Source organism: Acinonyx jubatus, chromosome B4, assembly GCF_027475565.1.
Source record: "Acinonyx jubatus isolate Ajub_Pintada_27869175 chromosome B4, VMU_Ajub_asm_v1.0, whole genome shotgun sequence".
Lineage (NCBI taxonomy): Eukaryota > Metazoa > Chordata > Mammalia > Carnivora > Felidae > Acinonyx > Acinonyx jubatus.
The window spans coordinates 72,358,717-72,381,009 of NC_069387.1; the positions used below are offsets into that span (position 1 = coordinate 72,358,717).

A 22,293-nucleotide genomic window follows, 5' to 3' on the forward strand; every position below is an offset into this window, starting at 1 on the left:
GTTAGCTAGACTGGTTCAGGTCCCATTTTCTTAGGTCAAGTGACAAGGCTAAAATAGCATGTTAGTTGACTACATGGACTATAGATCATGCTGCTTATAGAGGGTAATTAAAAGAATTATACCTACCCGGGTTAATGATCAGTCCAACTAGGATTTGCACAAAGAGAATGACTTTGACAGAGTGACCTACCATAGAAGGTTAGGTAACCAAAGAGGGCAGCAAGCAGGTACATGATGAGCATTCCCGTGATGGAAATATTTGACACTGTTTGCATCTTCCTCCGGGACCGACTGAAATGAAAAAAAAAAAGCTCAGTGGTTTTTTTTTTATTATCATTTTTTTAGTAAAAAAATTTCTAAAATAGTGAAAGAATGTATGCCTGTGTACTATTATAAAACCACATATCTCATACAGAAACATAGCTTCTTTAAACTTGTCCTAGAGAGCTGTGGGGGATTTGTTTCCATTTTTCTTAACTACTACTCTTGTCAGTCTTAGAGACAACTATTTTCCTAGAAGAAGACTGGTTTATTTTGTGTTGATAAATATACTTGTCTACTGAGTACGCAAGAATGTAATTAACACAAAGATCCAACTGTCTGCTAATGTAGAAAGCTTTCATACTTCATAGTGAGATGGGATTCATATTTCATGTGGGAGGACACAAACCTACTAGAATCAGCAAAGCACAACTTGCATGAGTCCAGACCACAAGAGAGCCTAGAAGTGCCTGGAAACCATTCTGGAGGGCACCCAGCTGCTTAAAGTCAATTGCCGGGCTTCTGGAGTAACTGCTATCACTTCTTGATCTTCGGTTAAGGTCAAGTGTAGAGTAAATGCCGCATGTGATTTTCCAAGTAAAGTGAAAATAATTGAAAGTGTTCCCCAAATTTTTTATAAGTTAAATCAGAATTTGTGAAGCAAATATTGCTATGTACTGAGAATAAAGAGTGAGGTTACTGATATCCGGATTAAATAAAGTGAGAATTACTATAGGCCACCTTTCTCTAAAGGTAAAGGGGAAAGCAGTGCTAGAGGGCTCAGACACACTACATACCTAAGTAGATGTCAACAGCCTCAAAGGGAAAAGACTACAAACGAATCCTAGAATTTCAGCTAGAAGAAACAAGATTGTCTAGCCATTGTCTCCATTGTACAGATAAGACAATGAAGGCCAGGTTTTGGCACATCCCTGTGGTGAATGTCTTCTAGACAAGGGTTAAAGACAGAGCACAAGTGACATCAATGGCTTTGCAAGGTCACCTTAGCCATAATTTTTGGTCTTCATGGGTGCGGTCATTTATAGCTGAGGTGACATCATTCCTAGCAAATTTCAAATTCAAATTTCTCATTCCTGCCAAAATTCTTCTAGCCATTGGCTCTTCCTCCCCCTGACCTAAATTCCTCTTGTGGACCATTAGGATGAAGAAATGGGAGAGAAGGAAGCAGATACGGTAGTGTAGGGAGGGGGCTAATTCATACCTTTTTGGTTAAAATACATTACTGATGAGTGGTATGTACCACAAACCTTCTCTGAAGAGAAAGCCATTAACCATGCTTTTGTATAAAGCACCTCTGAACATATGAGCACATTTTCAAAACAAGTTAGAATGTTAAAATGATGGCTGCCTTACTCTTTAAGTTCACTGTATATGGGAAGGACCTCAGGGTGGCACACAAAAGCAAATGCTAGGATGGGAATTGCGTAGGCCGTCTGAAAAACAAAGACAACAACGTATGTGTAGCTTTTCAACACAGATGGCAATCCCAAGCCATCTCAGCTTATAAAATGAAGACCCAGCCATTTTGGTAGGCTCATCACTTACCCGGGAGTTGAACACAAAGTATTTGGGTTGACACTTGTCATCACTGTGTGCTTCATACTCTACTCCACTGCCATGAAGAGAGCCCTTGGCCTGGTTCTCATCTAGCCCTGCAGGATTTTGGTGGGTGTAATCCATCATGAAGTTCACGCCATTAATCTCAGAGTTGTTAGGTAATATTACCATGTGCACTGGAAGTGTATTGTTGAATGTCAGATTTCCAACATTGTGATCCAGAACAGGCAGAGGGCAGGGTATTTGGAATTTCTTGTAAATCACCTAGGCCCAGCCATTAAAAAAAAAAAAATCAGCTTTTTGACGAGAACAGTGAAACAAAAATCCATTTATATAGCTTATGGGGTAGTGGTGAGGGGCCTCTGCTGAAGATGTCCTTTAGGCTAATAGACAATGGAGACTCTCTAGCCTCTGCTCTAAGGAAAGAGTTGGAAGGATGGTTGTCCCTGGGAATCAATAGGACAGTATTTTGCATGAATCTCTTCTAAGAATCATCCATATTCTTCTGTGATAAAGATGATCATTTCCTTGCTACATTTCATATCTTTTATTTCTTCAAATTAATATGGATTATCAAAAAATTTCCCATCTTCTTTTGCCTTTTTTGGGGAAATGCTGTATACATTTTGGCATCCAGGATATTACAAAAGTTTCCCTTTTTGGCAGGGAGTGGGGGCAATGGGGAGAAAGATCTCTTCTTTAATTCCACTGGGATTACCCTCTTTTCATGGGTGGAATGTGTAGGAGAAAATGGCTGACTGATGTAGACATGAATAATTCTATAGCTCATTGATTTCTGGGACTCTTCATGTCTTCCTCCACCTTTCTAAATACTAGATCATTATCATGTTACTGCTTGAAGGGTTCCTTTTGTCCAAATATATATCCAGTGTGCTTAGAACATACTATTAGCAATGGCCTTGACATTCTAACTCAATTATTTTTAAAATCATGACTGTTCTTTTCTCATTCCAAATTAGAATATAAGAAAATGGCTTGTGATGCAAGAAGTATTTCATGCTAGTGAATTGCTTGAACAAAAATGAGGACACTAATTCAGGGACTATGTGTCTCATGCTCACCAACCTACAAGGATCATGTCAATAAATCACTTACCACACTGACAAAAAACACCATGCAGGTAAGAGAAAATCCACTGGTGTAACCAAGGTAACCTAAAAGTTAGCAGAGAAATTCTGTAAGGTGAATACAGTATCTACAATTGACTTACCTATTGGAATAGGAAATGAAAATAAAAACTAAAGGTGACTTTACCTAAATTTTTAAGAAGAGAAAGTGGAAGAATGATTCCAACAGACACAAATATGACGAGGTAGTTGCCATTGAGGTACCATTCTCTACAAGGGAAAGAGCGTCAAGAATATTAGGATCAGAAAAGACCAAGTAGAATCAGCCAAAGGATGTTGTAGAGAGAACATAAGACATACCCAGTATTTTCTTCAAGTCCCATGAATGCTCTGATTACTTCAGGTAGCTCATATTTAATGATAAAGAGGTAGCTTGACATTGCTAAAATGGAAAACGTGACAGCTTAGTGGTGCACATAGCACTAAAGTCACAGGCAAGTTGTGAGAAGTCCTGGCCTTTGGGACATTCAGTCTTCCCGTCAGATGTGCATCTGATCCCCTGAACAGAAAGAAAAGCCACCCAGTATATCTTGTACTGCTTTCGAGTTCTTTTCAAAAATAGGTATTTGGCCCTCTGGCTCTTGCACATGGACCTTTGCTGACAGTATCAATGCTGATTCTGTTTTTAATCCAGCTCTGAGGTTTTTAGTAAAGTTGTTCCATCAGTTAGACGTCATGATGGCCTGTACTAAGTGTGCCTGTTTTTGTGTCCATCATTTGGGCAGGGGCCTGGCAACAACAGGCATCGGCCAGAGGAGAGAGGGCAGAACTGTAGGGTGGTGCTGTGTAGATTATATGTCACTCCGGCTTCCCCGGGTGGGCGCTAGTCTAGTCCTCTGTAACCTCCCTGATGGGCACCCAAAGCCTCAGACCACTAATTATCTAAACTGGAGGCTGACTGGATTGATAAAAGAATGAAAGAGATGATAGCTTTCCCACTTTTGTCAGTGAATTTTCTCTTCTCTATATCCCAGTCTCTTCTTGACCAAATAAGAAATTATACCAAGTGGCAAAAGCTCTTGAGCATCTTGACAAATGATCCACGTGTGATCATGTACTGTTCTGAAAATCTGATATAATCCATAAACCCTCTCCCTGGAAAAAGATGTATGTATACATATGCATAACATATAATCTTGCCAAAAGTTATAGGGATTTATGCAACATCTTTTCTAAGTCCATCCACTCCGTGAAGTAGAATGCTAATTTGACACATGGTCCAGTAAATTAAAAATAAAATACATTTTGGGGCACCTGGGTGGCTCAGTCCGTTAAGCATCTGGCTTCTGCTCAGGTCATGATCTCATGGTTCATGGTTCGAGCCCCACATCCAGCTCTGTGCTGACATCTCAGAGCCTGGAGCCTGCTTCAGATTCTGTGTCTGCCTCTATCTCTGCCCCTCCCCTGCTCACACTCTGTCTCGCTTTCAAAAGTAAATAAACATTGAAAGCATTTAAAAATAAAAGTACATTTTATTAACTTAAAAATAAAACTGACGGGTTTTGCATTGCTAAAAAAAAAAAAAAGTGTGTGCTCTATCCTTCTGGTGAAGTTTTGCTCACAGACACGTAAAGCAGATTTCTAGGTTGCAAATTGTGCTATTAGTAGTTTCAAAATACTTAACCTCAAACAAGTAATAATGGTGATAATAACTCCCTGTGTTGTTTAGTACTGCACTTCACTCCATTTGATCAGCTGAAAAGCCTTGTAAATCAGCAAGATGTATGTTATCTTCATTCCACAGCTGAGGCCATAAAGGTTTGAAAGCTTAGATGACATACCCAAGATCACACAGATTGAAAACGACAGACCACATCCAAAATAGAAGATCCCCGATCCCCAGGCCAGTGTTTCTCCTCTATTGTGAAGTGAAATGATTTTTACAATACCTGATGTGTCTTCTGTAAATATTATTTGGTTAATCTTTACAAAGACCTTGGCTAAAGCTAAATCTTATGGTGCGTAAACAGAGGAGATATTTCTGATTAACTGGCTCAGTGAGGTACCATTCAATTTTAGAGCTATTAATTGCTGACTTTCAGTGATGTCACCACTGTTAATGTGTTTGGTCTTCGAAAATTTAGAATGATCCAGACCTGTCTGGGTAATGTCAACATTATTCTGCTAATGTTGAAACATCTGTGGTAAATGTTAATTTTTCAGGGGATTGAGAAAGTTAAATGTTCTAAATGTGGAATTGCTAAATACAGAAATACAAGTGATTTCCCTTAGGCTAAAATAACTACTAATCACACAGAGTAACCAAAGTGAGAGCATTTTCAGGAATGGTATATGAAATTTTGTGTTAGCGCCTTAAAGCCATACTTCCTTCATGTGTGTGCATCTTGAGAGACCATTTTATAGTTTATTCCATTACTTAGTAGCTACACTTTGAGCCACAGATGTTGTGGTTGTCCCCCAGCCCTTGGGGTTTAGGGCCAGATATGTGTCAGGGTATTTCAGTTATTCAAACAAATAAATTAGATCAGCTATGAGGTGATACTATGAAATGCTTGATGTTTTAAGTCTTGAAAAGGCTAAAAATTTGAACCAAATGTAAAGCAGTCTATTTGGTGGGGATGGGGAGCTTCTATGCTTGTGGCCCAAACCCAGTAAAATGAATGAAACAATCCTGGAATTCCTGCCAAATTCTACCCGGAGCTGTGATCTTAATATATACAAATATGAAAAGAAATAAATACAAATCACGAAGGTATGCCTGGATTTTATTCATCTGCTTACCGACTGTCCTTTAGCAGGAGCAGTTAGAATTGGATAAAGGTTACTAAAGGAATTGCTGAATTTGGGAAATCCTAGATAACTCCAGTGACTTTATTATTTTTCTTTTAATGAAAAAAACATTTTAATGTTTATTTTTGAGAGAGAGACAGAGTGCAAGCAGGGGAGGGACAGATAGGGAGACACAGAATCTGAAGCAGGCTCCAGGCTCCAAGGTGTCAGCACAGAGCCCGATAAGGAGCTTGAACTCAGGCTTAACCAACTAAGCGACCCAGGCGCCCCTCCAGTGATTTTATTAAGAAGGGTTACCTCCTTGCAAGATTGCTGTACACATTTATTGTAGCAATTGTTTGTATGGTTTCCAGTTTTTCACTATTACAATGTCAATAAGGGATTCAGCAAACCAATTATGGTACATTTGTACAATGGAAAATTCAAAGCCATTAAAAAGAATATGCAAATACATTCAAGGCATATTGTCAGGTAAAGAAAAAAGGAAGCTGCAAATCCGTGTTATAAGATGATCCATTTTAACAGTAACAATATACTTATTAAATTTTGCATAGAGAAATTACTGAAGTAGTTATTTCTAAGGGTGACTTATATAAACATCTCTTTATAATGTATGTATTTATGTCATGTTCCAGTTTTTCACAGTTAGTATGTATTTGTCTTATAATTATGCCCATTTAAAAAAAAATCAGGAGGGCTCCAGTGACATTGAATCTGAGAACTGGGGAGGAAAGGATGTACCGAACCCTCATTATGTGCCATATGTTGTCTGATTTCATCCTCAAAATGACCTTGTGAGATGGAATAATACTCCCATTCTCATAGATGGACAAATTAGACTCACTGGAGTAAAGTCACAGTGGCAGAAACAGACTCACATTTGGGTGCATCAGACTCTAAAAGTCTATTCTCTACTCAATGGTTTTAAAATATTTTTTAAAAACAATAACATATCAGATATATATAAATGGGGGCGCAAGGGAGCCCAGGGGAACTAGTACCTAATAATCTGGAGAAGTCATGGGAGCAAACAGAACGAGTGTGTGTGTGTGTGTGTGTGTGTGTGTGTGTGTGTTAGGGTGGCAGGCTACGAAAGGGGAACTGAATATGGTTTGTTATGGTATGACAGGACATAGAGAAGCTAGGTAGCTAGGTAGATATGGGGGTGATAGGAAAGGTATCAGAAAAATAGGCAGACGAAGACCCTTCTATGTCAGACCAAGGAGTTTAAACTCTACCCTGAAAATAATGAGGGCATGCTAAAGAATTTTATGTGTGTGAGAAGCAACACATGATCTGGAGATCAGAGCAGGAGAAACTCAAGGCAGGAAGCCCGGTTAGAAGGCTAACTCAAGAATCTGAGCAGAAACAACGATCACCTGAACCATGGGGGAGAGACTAGAAAGAGAGGAGAGCTTCACAAGGCAGGTAAGATAATAGACTGGACAGGAGGTGGTATTTGGACATTCAGGGTTAGGGAGAGAGGGAGAAGTTTAGGATGATAGGTAAGATTCCTGGCGTCAGAAACTGGGTGTTGCTGGTATTCATTGAGAGAAGAAAGAAAAGAGTAGAATGGCGGGTTTGGGGACAGGAGGGGCAAGGAAAGAAGTGCTGCTGCGTGATGCTAGCTTCCAGGCCAAGCAAGAGGACACAGACAGTAGGACATAGGAAAATGGGTCTGGATGCCTTCTGGGGGTCACAGACTCCACGGGACCAGTGAAGCTGGTGGGCAAACATATCACCTGGAACACGATTACGAATGCGTATTTCTAGGCTCTGGAAATGATAATTTAGTAGGAATTATAAGAATCTGTAGAACCAAGGATTTGTGGTTTTACCATAATGCTTCTGATGTCTAGCCGAATTTCTGCTTTGGCACAGTTTCTTGGGACACACTCCAATGGGCTAGTTCTGTACAGGTTATCTGAAGGATACCCCATACTTGGATATACCCCTCAGATACTTAATTTTCAGTTTGACGAAATAAACCCCATCATACGTAGGAAACCTCAACTGTTCCAACAATGAAATAAGCACTAATGCTTTAATTTTTCTTAAGTAAAATTAAGGCCATGATAGCATTTGATATCAAGAGGTTTTGTTCTATACTTCTAGAATACATTTGGTGGGATCTTATATAATATTTTCTTAGATATTGTTATTTTTGATTAAGGAACAGTAAATCTACTTAACAATCTTCTTGTCTTTTAAATTTCTGAATGTAAAGCAGCTGTTTTTCTGTATTTAAGGTGCTTGTTCATTGCTGTAAGAGTTTTCTTATTTATTGAACATTCTCTCGAAAGTGTAAGTGGTAGGGAAAGCTATATGCCCTTACCTCCAATGTTCTGCATTGTAATGGAAACAAAAGCTCCGATTTTCCCAGGCCATCCAAATGCCTTTTCCCCTAGTTTTTCATAAATTAAAGACCCTATAATAAAAAATAAAACACTTTTTAAAAGGATTGTTTGTTTGTTTGAGAGAGAGAGGAAGAGGGGCAGAAGGAGAGAGAGAGAATATTAAGCAGGTTCCATGCACAGGGCTCGATCTCATGAATCGTGAGACCATGACCTGAGCTGAAATCAAGAGTCAGACGCTTAACCGACTGAGCCACCCAGGCGCCCCTAAAAGGATTGTTTTAATGACTAAAATATTTCTATAATTGCACACTGGAGTCTCAAATGTGTACATAAACACCACACAGAAATTATAAACCCAAAAGATGCAATCTCAAAAGCCAATGCCAAATATGTTACATGTTCTCCAGACAAGAAGCAATGGCTTCATTCATCTTAGCTCTGTGCAGCACGTCAGAACTGTTATTTCTGTCATCCATCAAGGCTCCTTTTCTCTATTTGGCTTAAACCTGAGCCAGTTGCCTTTCACTTCCCTGAGCTGCCCAAATTACTAAAAACATTGAGAGGCCGTGTCATTGGGGTCAGAGAAAATGCAATGTGAAATTAACTAAAATCATCCTCCAGTTCTAGAGCTATCAACTGAAACACCTTTAACAAGAATCAAAATAGGACGTCTTGGACTTAAGGGGTAGCATACCTCCTTCCTTGGCGGTCTTTAATAAAAGGTGAACTGAGTACAGGGATAATATTGCTACCGCAAGCAGCATGATTCTAGGAAGGGAATAGAGAGTAGAAAATAAATGTCTATAATAAAGAAGACACAACTCATGTTAGATATTATAATAAATTATCACATGGGCCCTTTCAGTCATTAACCTTCCAAAAGTATATGGATTAGGGGGAAGCTGAGAAATTCTTTTCAGAACTCTACACATACCCTTTCCTGTCACACAACGGGAATTTGCTATATTTTATGTGCTAAAACGTACCACCAGAAGTTCCTAACCTTTCCACTAGTGGAATCTGGTTTATAACTTAGATGCTGAATGTACAGCAAAATTAGCAAACACTATGCCTACTTACTCAGCATATGGGTATATGTACATCAGGTGTGTGTGATAGTCTCAGCCACATTTATAATTTAAGGGCTATTTGACGGCCTGGCTATATTTTAATGTAAAATCTAGAAATGCAGTCACCAAAGCATGCAGAGTCTAAACTCCACCACTGATCCTGCATGTTAGATGGCAAGATACTTGTGAGCCACAGCTCAGGCAATTGCCTGTAAAATAGAAAAAAAAGAGAAGGAAGTATAGGGTGCAGGAAAATGCCTTTATATGTGTTCAGAAAGAATTCTTTCTGGTTCAGCCTCCTCCACGTGTCCACAGGCACATAGGGATTCTTATACAGTGATCAGTGTTTCTCCAAAAACAAGATTTGGAAAGCAGAAATAAGAGCATGGATAGAAGCACCTATATAATAAATAAAGGAACAATACTAACCTTTACCTAAAACCTAAAGAACAAAACAACAACAACAACAAAAAACCCTTATTCTTTATTTTACACAACAATAAACATTTTGCCACAATTGATCTAATTCTTTGGTAATTCCTGATGAAGTCAACTTTGCAAATGTACATTTGGGCCACGAGTTTCAAGTGTTTCTAACTAGCTATATTGTGCTCTTGCTTTCCACAAAGTCTGTTTACCGGAACTGTAATCAATGACTTATTCGTAAAATTTTCCATATGCCCTGTGAACTTCCCTGTTTTTAAAGATGCGATTCAGATGGCATAATTTTGTTCCTGGAAAAATAATGAGCATTCCCTGTATTCTAGACATATACTTGCTTTGGCCAAAAATACTAAAAGTAAAACCAATGAAATCCTGTGTCACTTGTTGAGAATTAAGGGAGACGGCTGCATTCAGTCTGTGCCACTTGGATACACAGAACATACCCCATCATGTATAACAGTTTAATTGCTCTGGACATCTTAATCTGTTAAATGTTGTTTAGGCCTGAAATGAGGCTGTTGGTTTTATTTTATTTTATTTTATTTTTAAATTTTTTTTTAACGTTTTATTTATTTTTGAGACAGAGAGAGACAGAGCATGAACAGGGGAGGGGCAGAGAGAGAGGGAGACACAGAATCGGAAGCAGGCTCCAGGCTCTGAGCCATCAGCCCAGAGCCCTACGCGGAGCTCGAACTCGCGGACCGCGAGATCGTGACCTGAGCTGAAGTCGGACGCTTAACCGACTGCGCCACCCAGGCGCCCCGAGGCTGTCGGTTTTAAAAGTGGAATATTCTTCTTCCTTGAAAATAATCTTGGGGCCCTAAGATCGGGGGAAGAGTTTCTTATTTCTGCTCATCAGTAAGCGATGATAACTTCTGATTGTAATGGCATGTGTAATTACTAAGGAGAAGGCAGTCTTAGAGATAGCGTACATTACAGAAATATACGGCTATGTATACGAACACATCTCTAAGCCATTAAGATTCAGAGAATTAAAAAAAAAACCCTTTATTTCAAACATGACATAAAGAGTGGTTGACCTAAAAATCCATTCAGCTAAAAAATGTTATACCTAAAACAGGCCAAAGCACTAACACAATATAAATATTTATAGTCCTGCCTGATCCTTAGCCCTCAAATAGCTGTGTGATTAGATAATCACAAATGATGTTCAAAACATAAATAGCATATATTTATAATATAAGCATTGCATTCTTAGACAGTTATTTAACACCCTGGCATTGCATTAGGGGTGGCAATCTGCATTCACACAGATGCCTGACTAATATTAGACTTTATTCCTGTGAAGAATTTCACTACTGCCAACTGTGTCTTGGAAAATACCAGGCTGTACGTAAGGTACACAAACACCTGTGGCCGTCTGTCATAGATGATGTGATATCCATCCTCCAGGTCAGCTATGTGGCGCTGCTGTCCTTAGGCAGCATTTGACCAAGAACATAGGTCTAGGAATACATTTTGGCTACTCTGCAAATATTTCTATGCCAAGCACTATGCTAGGTCTTGGGGATACAGACATCTGGTGGGTGAAAACAGACAATGGCTCGATCCTCTGGAGATTATAGTCTAGCAAGGAAGAAGATAGACACTAACCAAATATATCAGACAACTGCACTAAAATATTAAAACTGTGGGGAGTGTTTGTCCCAGTCATGGAAGTCAGGGAAGGTATCGATGAGGGGGAGGGGGAGATGTGCTATGAGGAGTTAACTAGATGAGGAAGAAAGGGAAAAGGATACCAGGACCATGTGCAAAGGCCCTGTGGTGTGAAGGAATATGGCAACTTCTGGGATGGAGAGAAGGCCAGTGTGCCCATCGTATCAGGCATTTAGGGGGCGTAGGGGATGGGGCACAAGAAGAGATCGGAGCATGCAGGGATCTGTAGGCCTGGATTGGAATGGGATCTTTCCTAAGAGTGTGATAAAGCCAGATCTGCTTCTGGGAAAGATCTTTTTACGGTGAATCACTTTGTGAATTGTTTTCTATGGACTGGTAGGGCTGTTCCAGCACTCTGGGTGGTTGAGCACATATACTTTCTGCCATTTGGTTAGGGGCAGTTGGTTGAACAAGCACCAGGATTAGTATTCTCTGATCATTCCTCAGGTTGCTGTTCTGTCTATAAGCCCAAGAATATGCTAATACTTTCTCAGAGCATTATTGTTCACAAAGATCAGACTTGAGGTTGTTAACTGAAAGAACACCAGGTGTGCATGGGCTTTGAACCAAATACTTACATAAAAAGTATGATCCCCGTGTTGGCCATGGCGTAGGAAAGGCCCAAGATCCCACTTCCCATGATAGCATTACTCAGGTTGAATGAAGACATTCCAAAGGAGGTGGTTCCAGGATGCTTAAAGAAAAAGGGGCACGTTTGAAGCAAATATTTGCCAAAAGGGTGACCTTTTTCAAATTATTCTTATTCTCACATTATCTTTGCTGGAGGAGATTATGGTTCAAAATTGAAGACTAAGATAAAATCACAGTGAACAAAAGCTGTTACTTCAGTAAAAGCATGTAATTTTCAATGGAATGGAATGCGTGGTTTTAGCAAGGATCTCAGTAAAAATAAAAAATACAGGCTGAGTAACATAAAGAAAGGAAAGCATGTATGATTGCAGACTACATTTGGGTTAGAATGATTTCTCCAAAAAACAAATGAATTTCATAAATGATTTATGTAGCCATATGGCGAACAGGAAAAACAAGTCCTTATTCCAGTAAGGGCCTGAATAAACAGAGAATGTGCTGATCAAGGCTTGGAAAATTTCAGTCACATTGTTTTCCCACAGAGACCTAGGTAGATCAGACACCCTCAAGTCCTGTTTACTGCCTGAAAGCAGAGATTCACTTACATGTTCATCATCGTAATCTGCCAGCTTCTTTTCCCCCAAAAATCCATTTGTCAGGAATTTCTGACTTTCAGCATCTTCGTTAGTAAATTGACTGAATGCACATAAAAAAAAGAAATAAAGTAAAAACATCTAAGTAAATGCTCTGAATTGTATTTGTTTCGGGTGACCTAAGTAACTGGATCAGGGAGGAAAAACAAGGCGCTGAAACCTTTTCCCCCCTTCTCTTCCTTCTCTTCCTTCCCCCCCTTCTCTTCATATCAGTGGTCCTCCCGGACCAACAACTGCCCTCCACTTATGAATGTAGTTTGGGAAGGAGAGACGAAGTTAGGAAAGGAGAAAATGTTTTCAGTTGGCATCTTTTTTTAAGCCACATTTCTTCTTCCCACATTAACTCTGCAAGAAAGAGAATGACAGTTAATGCGGTTTCCATTTAGGGCCCTCACAAAGAGAGGGTACCGGAGCAGTGACTGAGTTTTCTCAACTCCTGCCCCACCATAATCAGATGATTCTCTCAATTCAGTAGATATTTGCTAAGGGCCTAGGCCTGTGATCTTCAACTCAGTCGATGCTCGAATATCCCTGTGAGAGGAACTTTCACGCCCCTACTCTGAGGATGAGGTGACCATGGCTCAGAAAAGGGAAGTACCATGCCTACACCCACTAGGCTCCAAGTCTAGGATCTTCCATGGCGCCCTGCAGCCCCAGGCAGGGCCCTGTAGCTGGTATTTTTTCCTTTTTTTTTTTTTTTTCTCCACCTGTATATTCACCTATCCCGTGCTGGAATGTAGTTCAATGGTAGCTCTGTGTCGTGTTTGGTTTTTGTGTCTGAGTGTGAGGATTTTAACTGCTCTGGAAATCCATTTGGCTTATTAGACGATGAGAAAGGAAGAAAAGGATTAAAGACACCCATGAAATTGGAAGAGCCGGGAAGGAAGCAGGACCTTAAAATGTCACGATCTGTGAACACCGTGGTGATTGTGGGCTACTTGGGCAGAGGCTGGCAACTGCACATTGCCTTCCTGTACAGGTCCCACAGTTGTCTGCCAGGGGTTTTGAGGATATAGATCTACTACCACCACGTTTCCAAAAGGCTTGACTAATAATTATAGGCGATCTGTGCAAGTTATCCTTTGTAATAGAAGCTAATCCTGAAAATATCTTGCGAGCAAGAGGGACAACCAGGTTCCTTTTTGAGAATGTGGAACAACGTAAAGTGTATGCAGGACCGGCTGACAAAATTACTAAGCTTTATGTGCTTTTCCAGATGCTTCCTGTGCATAAGTTAGGAACATTTCCTGGCATCCTCCTATTTCTTATAGGGAGCGTTGTGCCCTCAGATGCTGCTTTCTTTCATCCCCACACTAACCCCCGCAACCCCCTGCTCCCTTTTGGTGCTTTATTTTAATCGTCGGTAGTTAATATACTTGCTGCGTGGAGACTGGTACATAAGGCTCATAGTTGGAAACAGACAATAAGATGAAATGGAGCCTAAAGCAGGCCTAAGGATTATAAAGCAAAAGTGTCATCTATATTTAAACTCTGGAATGCCAACATTCTTTTTTTTTTTTTTTTTTTTTTTTTTTTTTTTTTACCTTAATCAATACATTAGAATCCTTTAGTCCAGGAGTAGTTTGTAAAATGTAAAATGTAAAAGTAAGTAAGAGTTTCTTTCTTGAGTCGTTTGTAAGTTTTTATTTTGGCATGTGATGAATTATAATAACACATGACAATATTGGATAAAATATATGAGAAATGTTTTGAACGTCTTAAATGTTTTGATACTGAACCCAGCCTGTATTGAAAACATAAGTATAATTATTTCAAATAAATGAATTGGGAAATTAAACATATTTAGGGGAACAATCCAAACCAAATGTAAGCAAAACCATCTTTTAAGAGTGATTGTAAAATTGCAAAATGATGTTTGAGTCAGGAGTTAAAAGCTAAGGCACTGTAAGTGGCCCAGAACACTCTATACAGTTTTAACAAAAGCATTCCTGCTCTTTCCATTATGGCTTTCAGAGCCCAAATCGAATGACCCTGTAGGACTGTTCTCGGGAGGGCATTCCCTTCAGCTCGGCCACCTCTGCAGAGATCACATCTATGCTCATCTTTCTCAGAAACAAGAGCCATCAGAGTTGATCAGTTTACTAAGGGTGACAAAGTGGAGGACAAAGAAACAAGGTTTACTGAGTATCAGCGATCTTTCAGGTATTCACTTCACCCCGAGAATGGTAGGTGCTGGTTTGTCATTCTGCATTTTTCACTGAGGCTTCCGGAAGATACATATCGTCTCCAAACTCAGATATCCACTCTACAGACTCCAGAGCCCTGTGTTCTGCCACATCATGCGTTCTCAAGGGTTGCTCAACCTAGAAAACACCACGATTTGCATGTCTGTGGCCTCTCTGGTCCAACAGCACGAAAGTTTACTCCACTGGCTCCATGGAGGAAGAACAGTGCTTCCTCCTGCGGCCTTTCCTGGATGTTGTGAAATGAAATGAGCTGTCCTTGTCTAAGGATATTCTCTACCTCAGGCCGAGATTTGGTCAAAAATTTCCTTCTAAGTGTCTTAAGTCGTGCATCATTCATGTTATATACCATATGGTGAGGAGTTAGTTTACTTTATCAAATGGCTATTGTGCACCTATCACATTCCAGGCCGTGTGATTTGTGCTGGGGCCACAGAAGCCATTAGCCTGTTGTAGCAGTATAATGACGAGAGAGGGCACACAAAGGAGCAGGTGGTCACTTCCACCTCCGGACTTCATAAGAGTTCTGACTTTGAGCTGTGTCTTGAAGGATGAATGGTATCAATTCTGACATGTGAGACACCCCGTACAGATGTGTAGCACACAGTTGGGTATAACGATCTGAAAGGAAGTGGAGATGTCTAACAGGCCCAAGACGTGGCATGCGTTCAGTGGGTGAGACCGTGATAGTTGTGAATGAGCTTGCTCACAGGACACTTTTAATGACCAAAGAATCCCTACAAAATTCTGGAGATGCAGCAGCATTTAAGGGGCAGTCAAAGGAAGAGGGATCAGAGAAAACAGTCCAAGAGGTAAAAGAAATGGTAGGCTAATATAACTGGAAGTATCCTATATTAATGACACAAGAATGCTATAACTTCAATTCTGAATTAGTCACACACAGTCTAAATCAGAGACACAGAATAATGATGTAATAATGAATACTTTAGGATCAGAAAGTTGATGTGTTGACATCGATGTCATTGTTATCTCTCATATAGGTAATGAATTGAAAAACATTGTTTCTCACATCCATAAACCTCTCATTTTTCCATGGAACCTGGTCATCTTTAACCCCATACCTGCTCATTGCTGCCTTTTCTAAATTTCCCATCCCAGTGTAGCCATCTTGAACACTTTCTCCACTGATGCTCTCATCATCAGGTTCGATGTTGACATTTCTCAGTTCCATGGGATCCATTTCAGCTGTCAGCGCTTCTTGTCCACACACAAGCTCCTTCAGTGTAAACAGTAGGCTGTACCTTCAGCTTAAGGTTCTTCCTCTTTGGGCTGATGTTCAGAACACTCTGTTCTGTGAGCAGAACACAAAATAAACCATTGTAATTTTCTTTGACTAGATAAATGAATATAGAATCACCTACTTTGTGTATGGTCTCTATAAAAACATGGAAAGAAAGTAAACTCCTGAAACTGTCATATAAATATGTCTGGCAAGTTTCCTTTACCCAATACAAAAAAGGGAAAATCAAAGAAAAGAAGGAAAATCATTAATAAATTGCTCAATCAGCAGATATTTATAGAGTGCCTATGTATATCAACATGGCAAGTGTTTTACTATTCACTTGGGAAGAAAAAAAATAACACCTGGCTGTGATCTTGAAGAAGCTTTTCTGTTTGTAAGCAAATTGCATGGTTTAAAAGAAAGGAAAAGTGAATTGTTGACAAAGACCTAACAAAGCAGAATCTAATGGTCTGCTTGAATTTGCTAATTGGGCATGAAAGAATTAACATCACCAAAATGCTTGATAACAGGCAACACAGGATAGGAGGATCATGCTAAGGGAGCTGCTTTCCAGGCACTTGGATCATGAAGCCAAGATCTTTGAGTAAGCATCAGTCAACATCCATATAAAAATTAAAATGCATTTTAACAACAAAGAGACTCAGCTTTTAGGTTCTACTCTGCCTTTAAGGCTTTGAATCCCAGCACTTTTCTTTTCTTTTCTTTTTTTTTTTTACCTCATTTTCATAGTAACATAAAAAGGGGTGGACTGGCATTGTGTTTAAAAAAAAAAACAAAAAACTGTGAATCCATCATATGTTGTTGACACAATTTCTTAAGTTTTTACTATTAGAATCAGTCCATTCTTTAACTGTTATAGTGGGAGAAATACTATCACTCTTGGAAGGTGTTCTCAAATGTGCACTACCTGTTTGGTAAGAAAATCCTGAGCACAGAAACTAACATAAAAATTGCTCGAACTCATGAAATCCACAAGTCCCCTGACAGATATAAAACAACCACATGGAAATGCCTCTGCAATCCAGTGCGCTAGTAGCACATCTGTGGAAGGAACACTTGACGAGTTCACAACCCTAAATTACAAAAGCCACATGAAAACTCAGGAAGAACATCAGTAAGCATGAGATATAAAATTCATACTTAAGTAACTAGGGATGGCAAAGCAATTTACTTATTTCTTTTTTAATTAAAAAAATTGTTTTTCATGTTTATTTTTGAGAGAGAAAGAGAGACAGAGCACGAGCAGGGAAGGGACAGAGAGAGAAGGAGACACAGAATCTGAAGCAGGCTCCAGGCTCTGAGCTGTCAGCACAGAACCCAATGTGGGGCTCAAACTCACAGACCGTGAGATCAGGACCTGAGCCGAAAGTCGGATGCTTAACTGACTGAGCCACCCAGGCGCCCCTGAGATGGCAAAGCAACTTAAAAGAGACTTTACAACATAATAAAAAGTAATAGGAAGATTCAAAATAAGAAAATTCATAAAATAAGAACATTGTAAAAGATCAGGCTTATTTGAAAAAGAGCCGAAAAGGAATTCTAAAAAAAAAAAAAAAAAAAGTCATTGAAATAAAGAGAACTCAGCTGAAGGGAGAGTCATGAAACTGGAAGATAGGTCCATGGAAATCACTCAAATTATATCACAAATAGGTAAAGAAAGACAAATACAAAGTTAAGAGACATGGTGGGGGGAAGCAAGAATAAGAAGTTTAACATATTCTTTTTTAAAAATTTTTTTTCAACGTTTATTTATTTTTGAGACAGAGAGAGACAGAACATGAACGGGGAGAGGGTCAGAGAGAGAGGGAGACACAGAATCAGAAGCAGGCTCCAGGTTCTGAGCTGTCAGCACAGAGCCCGACGCGGGGCTCAAACTCACCGACCGTGAGATCAGGACCTGAGCCGAAGTCAGACGCTCAACTGACTGAGCCACCCAGGTGCCCCGAAATTTAACATATTCTAATAGCCCTCCTAATATGAGAAACATGTAAGGCCAGGGAGAAACAAAATAGAAAGACATAATGGCAGAGAATTGTCCAGAACCAAAAAAAAGATAGTAGCTCTCAGGATTAAGGAAAAAAAACCAACACATAGTGTATGTATTTTAAGTAGAAGGAATAAAAATGAATATATTCATGAACATGAGGTAGTGTGTGTGTGTGTGTGTGTGTGTGTGTGTGTGTATAATAACAAATGAAAAATTATAACTATAAAAGTCAAAGAATGGAACACATGCGTATGGTTAAAGAAAAAAATAGAAACTTGTATTAAATGAGTAAAAAAGTCTCTCACCCATCACACAGACCAGTTTTGCTTGAGAGCAAGAATCATTAATGACCGTTTCTATTTTTAGTTCTTTATATAAAGTTAGTCCTTCTAAATTATTCACTAAAACCTCTGAGATGGTTTATCAATTCTAGACTCGTGCATATGACAGATGAGGAAATTAGCGTACTTCTTTCTATCCATCCTCTCACGCACTTCTAATTGTTCTGGTTAATGAAATGCTTTTTATAATATTGAGATTCATAATACTTTCATATTATTCTGTAAAACAACTAAGTCTCGTAATTTTCTGTAGGTTGTTTTGAACACTAAAAACCAACAATCGGCATTTACAACATTATGATTGTGTTCATACTATGCTCCAAAGAACCAGTGGTATATTTGACAGCATAATAAATGATACAGAAGTCCTCTGTGATTAAAACTTTGAAAGCGAATTTTTCATCACTGTTACTTTCTGAATGGTCTCCTCCTCCACACTCGGGGTCTCACTCAGCTGCCAATGTCCTCTGAACACCATTCTATCTTCTTTCTTCAGTTCATTTTGCATTGTGCTGGAATCCACCTTGATTGACTCCCCTTACAGTGTGTCCATGTTTGTAAACAGAATTTCTGAGCTGTTTCACATTGGAAAAATGACTTGGCTTTGCCCTCAGACTTGGTCTGAAGGAGTATTAAGTAGAAAAACAGTTTATTTTGTTAAGTTTTTATTTAAATTCCAGTGAGTTAACCTACAGTGTAAATATTAGTTTCAGGTGCAGAATTTAGTGATTCAACACTTCCATACAATACCTGGTGCTCATCACAAGTGCACTCCTTCATCCCCATCACCTGTTTCACCCATGCCCCCACCACTTCTGCTCTGATAACCATCAGTTTGTTCTCTATAGTTAAGTCTGTTTCTTGGTTTGCTTTCTTCTTTTTCCTCCTTTGCTCGTTTGTTTTGTTTCTTAAATTCCACATATGAGTGAAATCATATGACTTTCTCTGACTGACTTACTTCTCTTAGCATGATACTCCCTAGCTCCCTCCATGTCCTTGCAAATGACAAGATTTCATTCTTTTTATGGCTGAGTAGCATTCTATTGTATAACACACATTACTTTTAAGCTATATCTATTTTATTTATTTTTAATTTAATTTTTTAATGTTTATTTTGAGAGAGAGAGAGACAGATAGACAGAGTGCAAGTAGGTAAGGGGCAGAGAGAGAAGGAGACACAGAATCTGAAGCAGGCTCCAGGCTCCAAGGTGTCAGCACAGAGCCCATAGCAGGGCTCGAACCCACAAACTGTGAGATCATGACCTGAGCCACAGTCAGATGCCCAACCGACTGAGCCACCGAGGCGCCCCCTATTTTACTTTTTGACCTGTCCACTATTTTTCACAGTCATGTTTTGAGTTTATAATAACTTGGTTTTGAACTTCTCCCTCTTTTTTTCATCCTATCTTTTTATGTTTGTTTTACAGATGCAATATTTCCTCAAATCTTTCTAAGGACATTGATTGGAAGTTTTCAAAAGCTTCTTTTGCTCCTTAAATTTATGTATTTTTTTTTTTCTGGAGTTAATTCTGTTTGTTCAACTTGGTCCGTCTCTTGCTTGCTGGTTTTCCTTAAATTCTTAGTGACCTTAGGTTGTCTATCTTTGTGAATGAAGGGGACGTGGGTTAACTTAGGTAGTACTTGAGGTTGCTCTTAAATCTTGCAGGTTTTGGGGCGCCTGGGTGGCGCAGTCGGTTAAGCGTCCGACTTCAGCCAGGTCACGATCTCACGGTCCGTGAGTTCGAGCCTCGCATCAGGCTCTGGGCTGATGGCTCGGAGCCTGGAGCCTGTTTCCGATTCTGTGTCTCCCTCTCTCTCTGCCCCTCCCCCGTTCATGCTCTGTCTCTCTCTGTCCCAAAAATAAATAAAAAACGTTGAAAAAAAATTAAAAAAAAAAATCTTGCAGGTTTCATCGATGGGTTGCTCTCTTGTAGGTCCTTAAGTGGCTTCTCTGCAGATGTCTGTGTATGGAGCATCCCCTGAGAACCCCACTCCCAGACACGGGGGGCACTCTAGGAGAGGTTTCTGTGGGAGCAAAATGCTGTCATGTGTTTTCCTCGTGGATGGAGCTTCCATTCCTGCTTGTAACTCCTCTCTGTATGCTGTGGAGGCCCTAGTGTTTTCTGTAAAGGCCCTAGATCACAGCCTTATCCTTTGAGCGAAGGCGGCAGCCCAAATGGGCTAAAATGTCCAGATTGAGGTTCCTTGGTGACCCCCTGGTCAGTGGTTGCCAGTGATCCACACCTTCTCTTCATATACGTTGATTTAACTTGGAGCTGCTGCCAGGCTTATTCTGGGGAAAAAAAGCCCACTTAACTTGGTTTACCCTGGCTTCCTTCTCTCTTTCACAGACTTTTCCAGTGAAAAATATCTGCTCTCTGCCTTTGAAGAATGCTTCCAAACTTGTGTTTATTAATGACACTGATATTTTTTGGAACTTCTTGGTTTTTTCTTTTAAACAGTATTTTGCTTAACACTTCGTTGCTTCAATTTCTCAACATTAGGTCCTAAACCCCCCAGTCTTCCAATCTACTCGCAAGACTTCATATCCCAAGGACTGCTCAAGTGACATCCTTATCCAGGCCTCTCTTCTCTCCAGCTGCACATGTCCAGTGTCCTAACTGATGTATATACTTGGATATCTCAAAGGCAGTTTAAATTCCATGTGACCCAAATCTAACTTGTAACAGTGTCCTGTTCTTCCGATGTTTCCTAACCAGAGAATATCGTTACCATTTATCAAGTTACTCAAACCGGAAGCATGAGTCTTCTCTTAAAAGTTTTCCTACCTTACCCCCCACATCCGGTCCTTTATAAAGTCTGGTTGATTGTACACCTAGTCAGAGTATTTCTCAAGTTAGTCTTCTACTCTCTATTTCTGCCTCCATCGGTCGTGTCCAAGCTACCATCATTTCTTCTGCTGTCAACTGTAACAGTCCTAATCCCTGTCCTTGAACCCTCTCTTGCCTCTCTTCTCTGGCAATTTGCTTTTCACACAACAACCAGAGTGACCTTTTAAAAACAAAACCTGGATCATATTTATTTGCTTAAAACCCTTTCCTGTCCTCCCCTTGTTCTTAGGAGAAAATCTAAATTCTCAACATGGTTCTACAGGGTTCACCCTCTTTTCTGGTCCCCTCTCCTCCCCACCTCAGTGTGTTCTAGCTTCATTAGCCCTGGTGCAGTTGCAGGAACTCAACAGGTTCTCTACCGCCTCAGGCTGTTTGCACAGCTGAGTCACGGTACCTGGAATGCACTGTATTCTGTGCTTTAGTCAACCCCTCTAGGGGGTTCCCAGAATATATGTGGCAGTAGGCCTGGGGGCTTCAGTTAAATTCCATTTCATTGCATATTTATTCAAAGGAACCTCACTGATTTTATTCATATTAAGCTAACCTGATATAAAAAAGTATATAAAATGTGGCAGCTTACCACATGCCGACACTGTTATAGAGCGTCATAGCTATTAACAAGGATCAGAAACTCTGGCTCTGATGATAAATATAACCGGGCATAAATCTTGGCCGAATTAACTAACTTCTGACATTTCCGTCTTCCCGTATGTAAAATGAGGGTAATATTATTTACCACAAAGCAGTGCTATCAGGATTTAGGAGATATCATGCTCATCAAAGTTTGGCACGGAGTAGTAGTAAATTCCTGTTCTTTCTTTTAATAATCAGAATTTAATTGCTATTTTTACCAGCATGCCAACATATATAGCATCTTACATGTATATCTACAGTTTTCATAAAAGAGGACTTTAGAGTTCTCCAAACTCAGAAAAAATGTAAGCAAGGTAGGTATCCTTAAAAATATGGGAATCGAGACTTAATCTCATGCTGTTTGTACCATATATAAATCATTACATTCTCTTTTGAAGATGACATAATATAGCCCATGAAGTATGAATTAGTGGTTTAAGATTTTGGCCCCTAATCCTGATTTTGGTCCTGGAGAAGGGATA

General features: G+C 39.7%; 1 protein-coding gene across 2 annotated transcripts in view; it reads right to left on the bottom strand.

The window, feature by feature from the left end:
• SLC38A4 (solute carrier family 38 member 4) overlaps nt 1–22,293 on the bottom strand; it is a 69,910-nt gene that overhangs the window by 13,863 nt on the left and 33,754 nt on the right. For both annotated transcript variants that reach the window (XM_027035964.2, XM_027035963.2), the window contains exons 2-12: nt 15,817–16,046; nt 12,483–12,573; nt 11,865–11,980; nt 8,790–8,863; nt 8,074–8,166; nt 3,288–3,369; nt 3,115–3,197; nt 2,956–3,014; nt 1,828–2,103; nt 1,636–1,715; nt 191–291 (exon numbers count right to left, since the gene is read on the bottom strand). In XM_027035964.2, coding sequence (XP_026891765.1) covers nt 191–291; nt 1,636–1,715; nt 1,828–2,103; nt 2,956–3,014; nt 3,115–3,197; nt 3,288–3,369; nt 8,074–8,166; nt 8,790–8,863; nt 11,865–11,980; nt 12,483–12,573; nt 15,817–15,935 — 1,174 coding nt within the window. In that variant the 5' untranslated portion in view covers nt 15,936–16,046. The remainder of the gene's footprint in view (nt 1–190; nt 292–1,635; nt 1,716–1,827; nt 2,104–2,955; nt 3,015–3,114; nt 3,198–3,287; nt 3,370–8,073; nt 8,167–8,789; nt 8,864–11,864; nt 11,981–12,482; nt 12,574–15,816; nt 16,047–22,293) is intronic.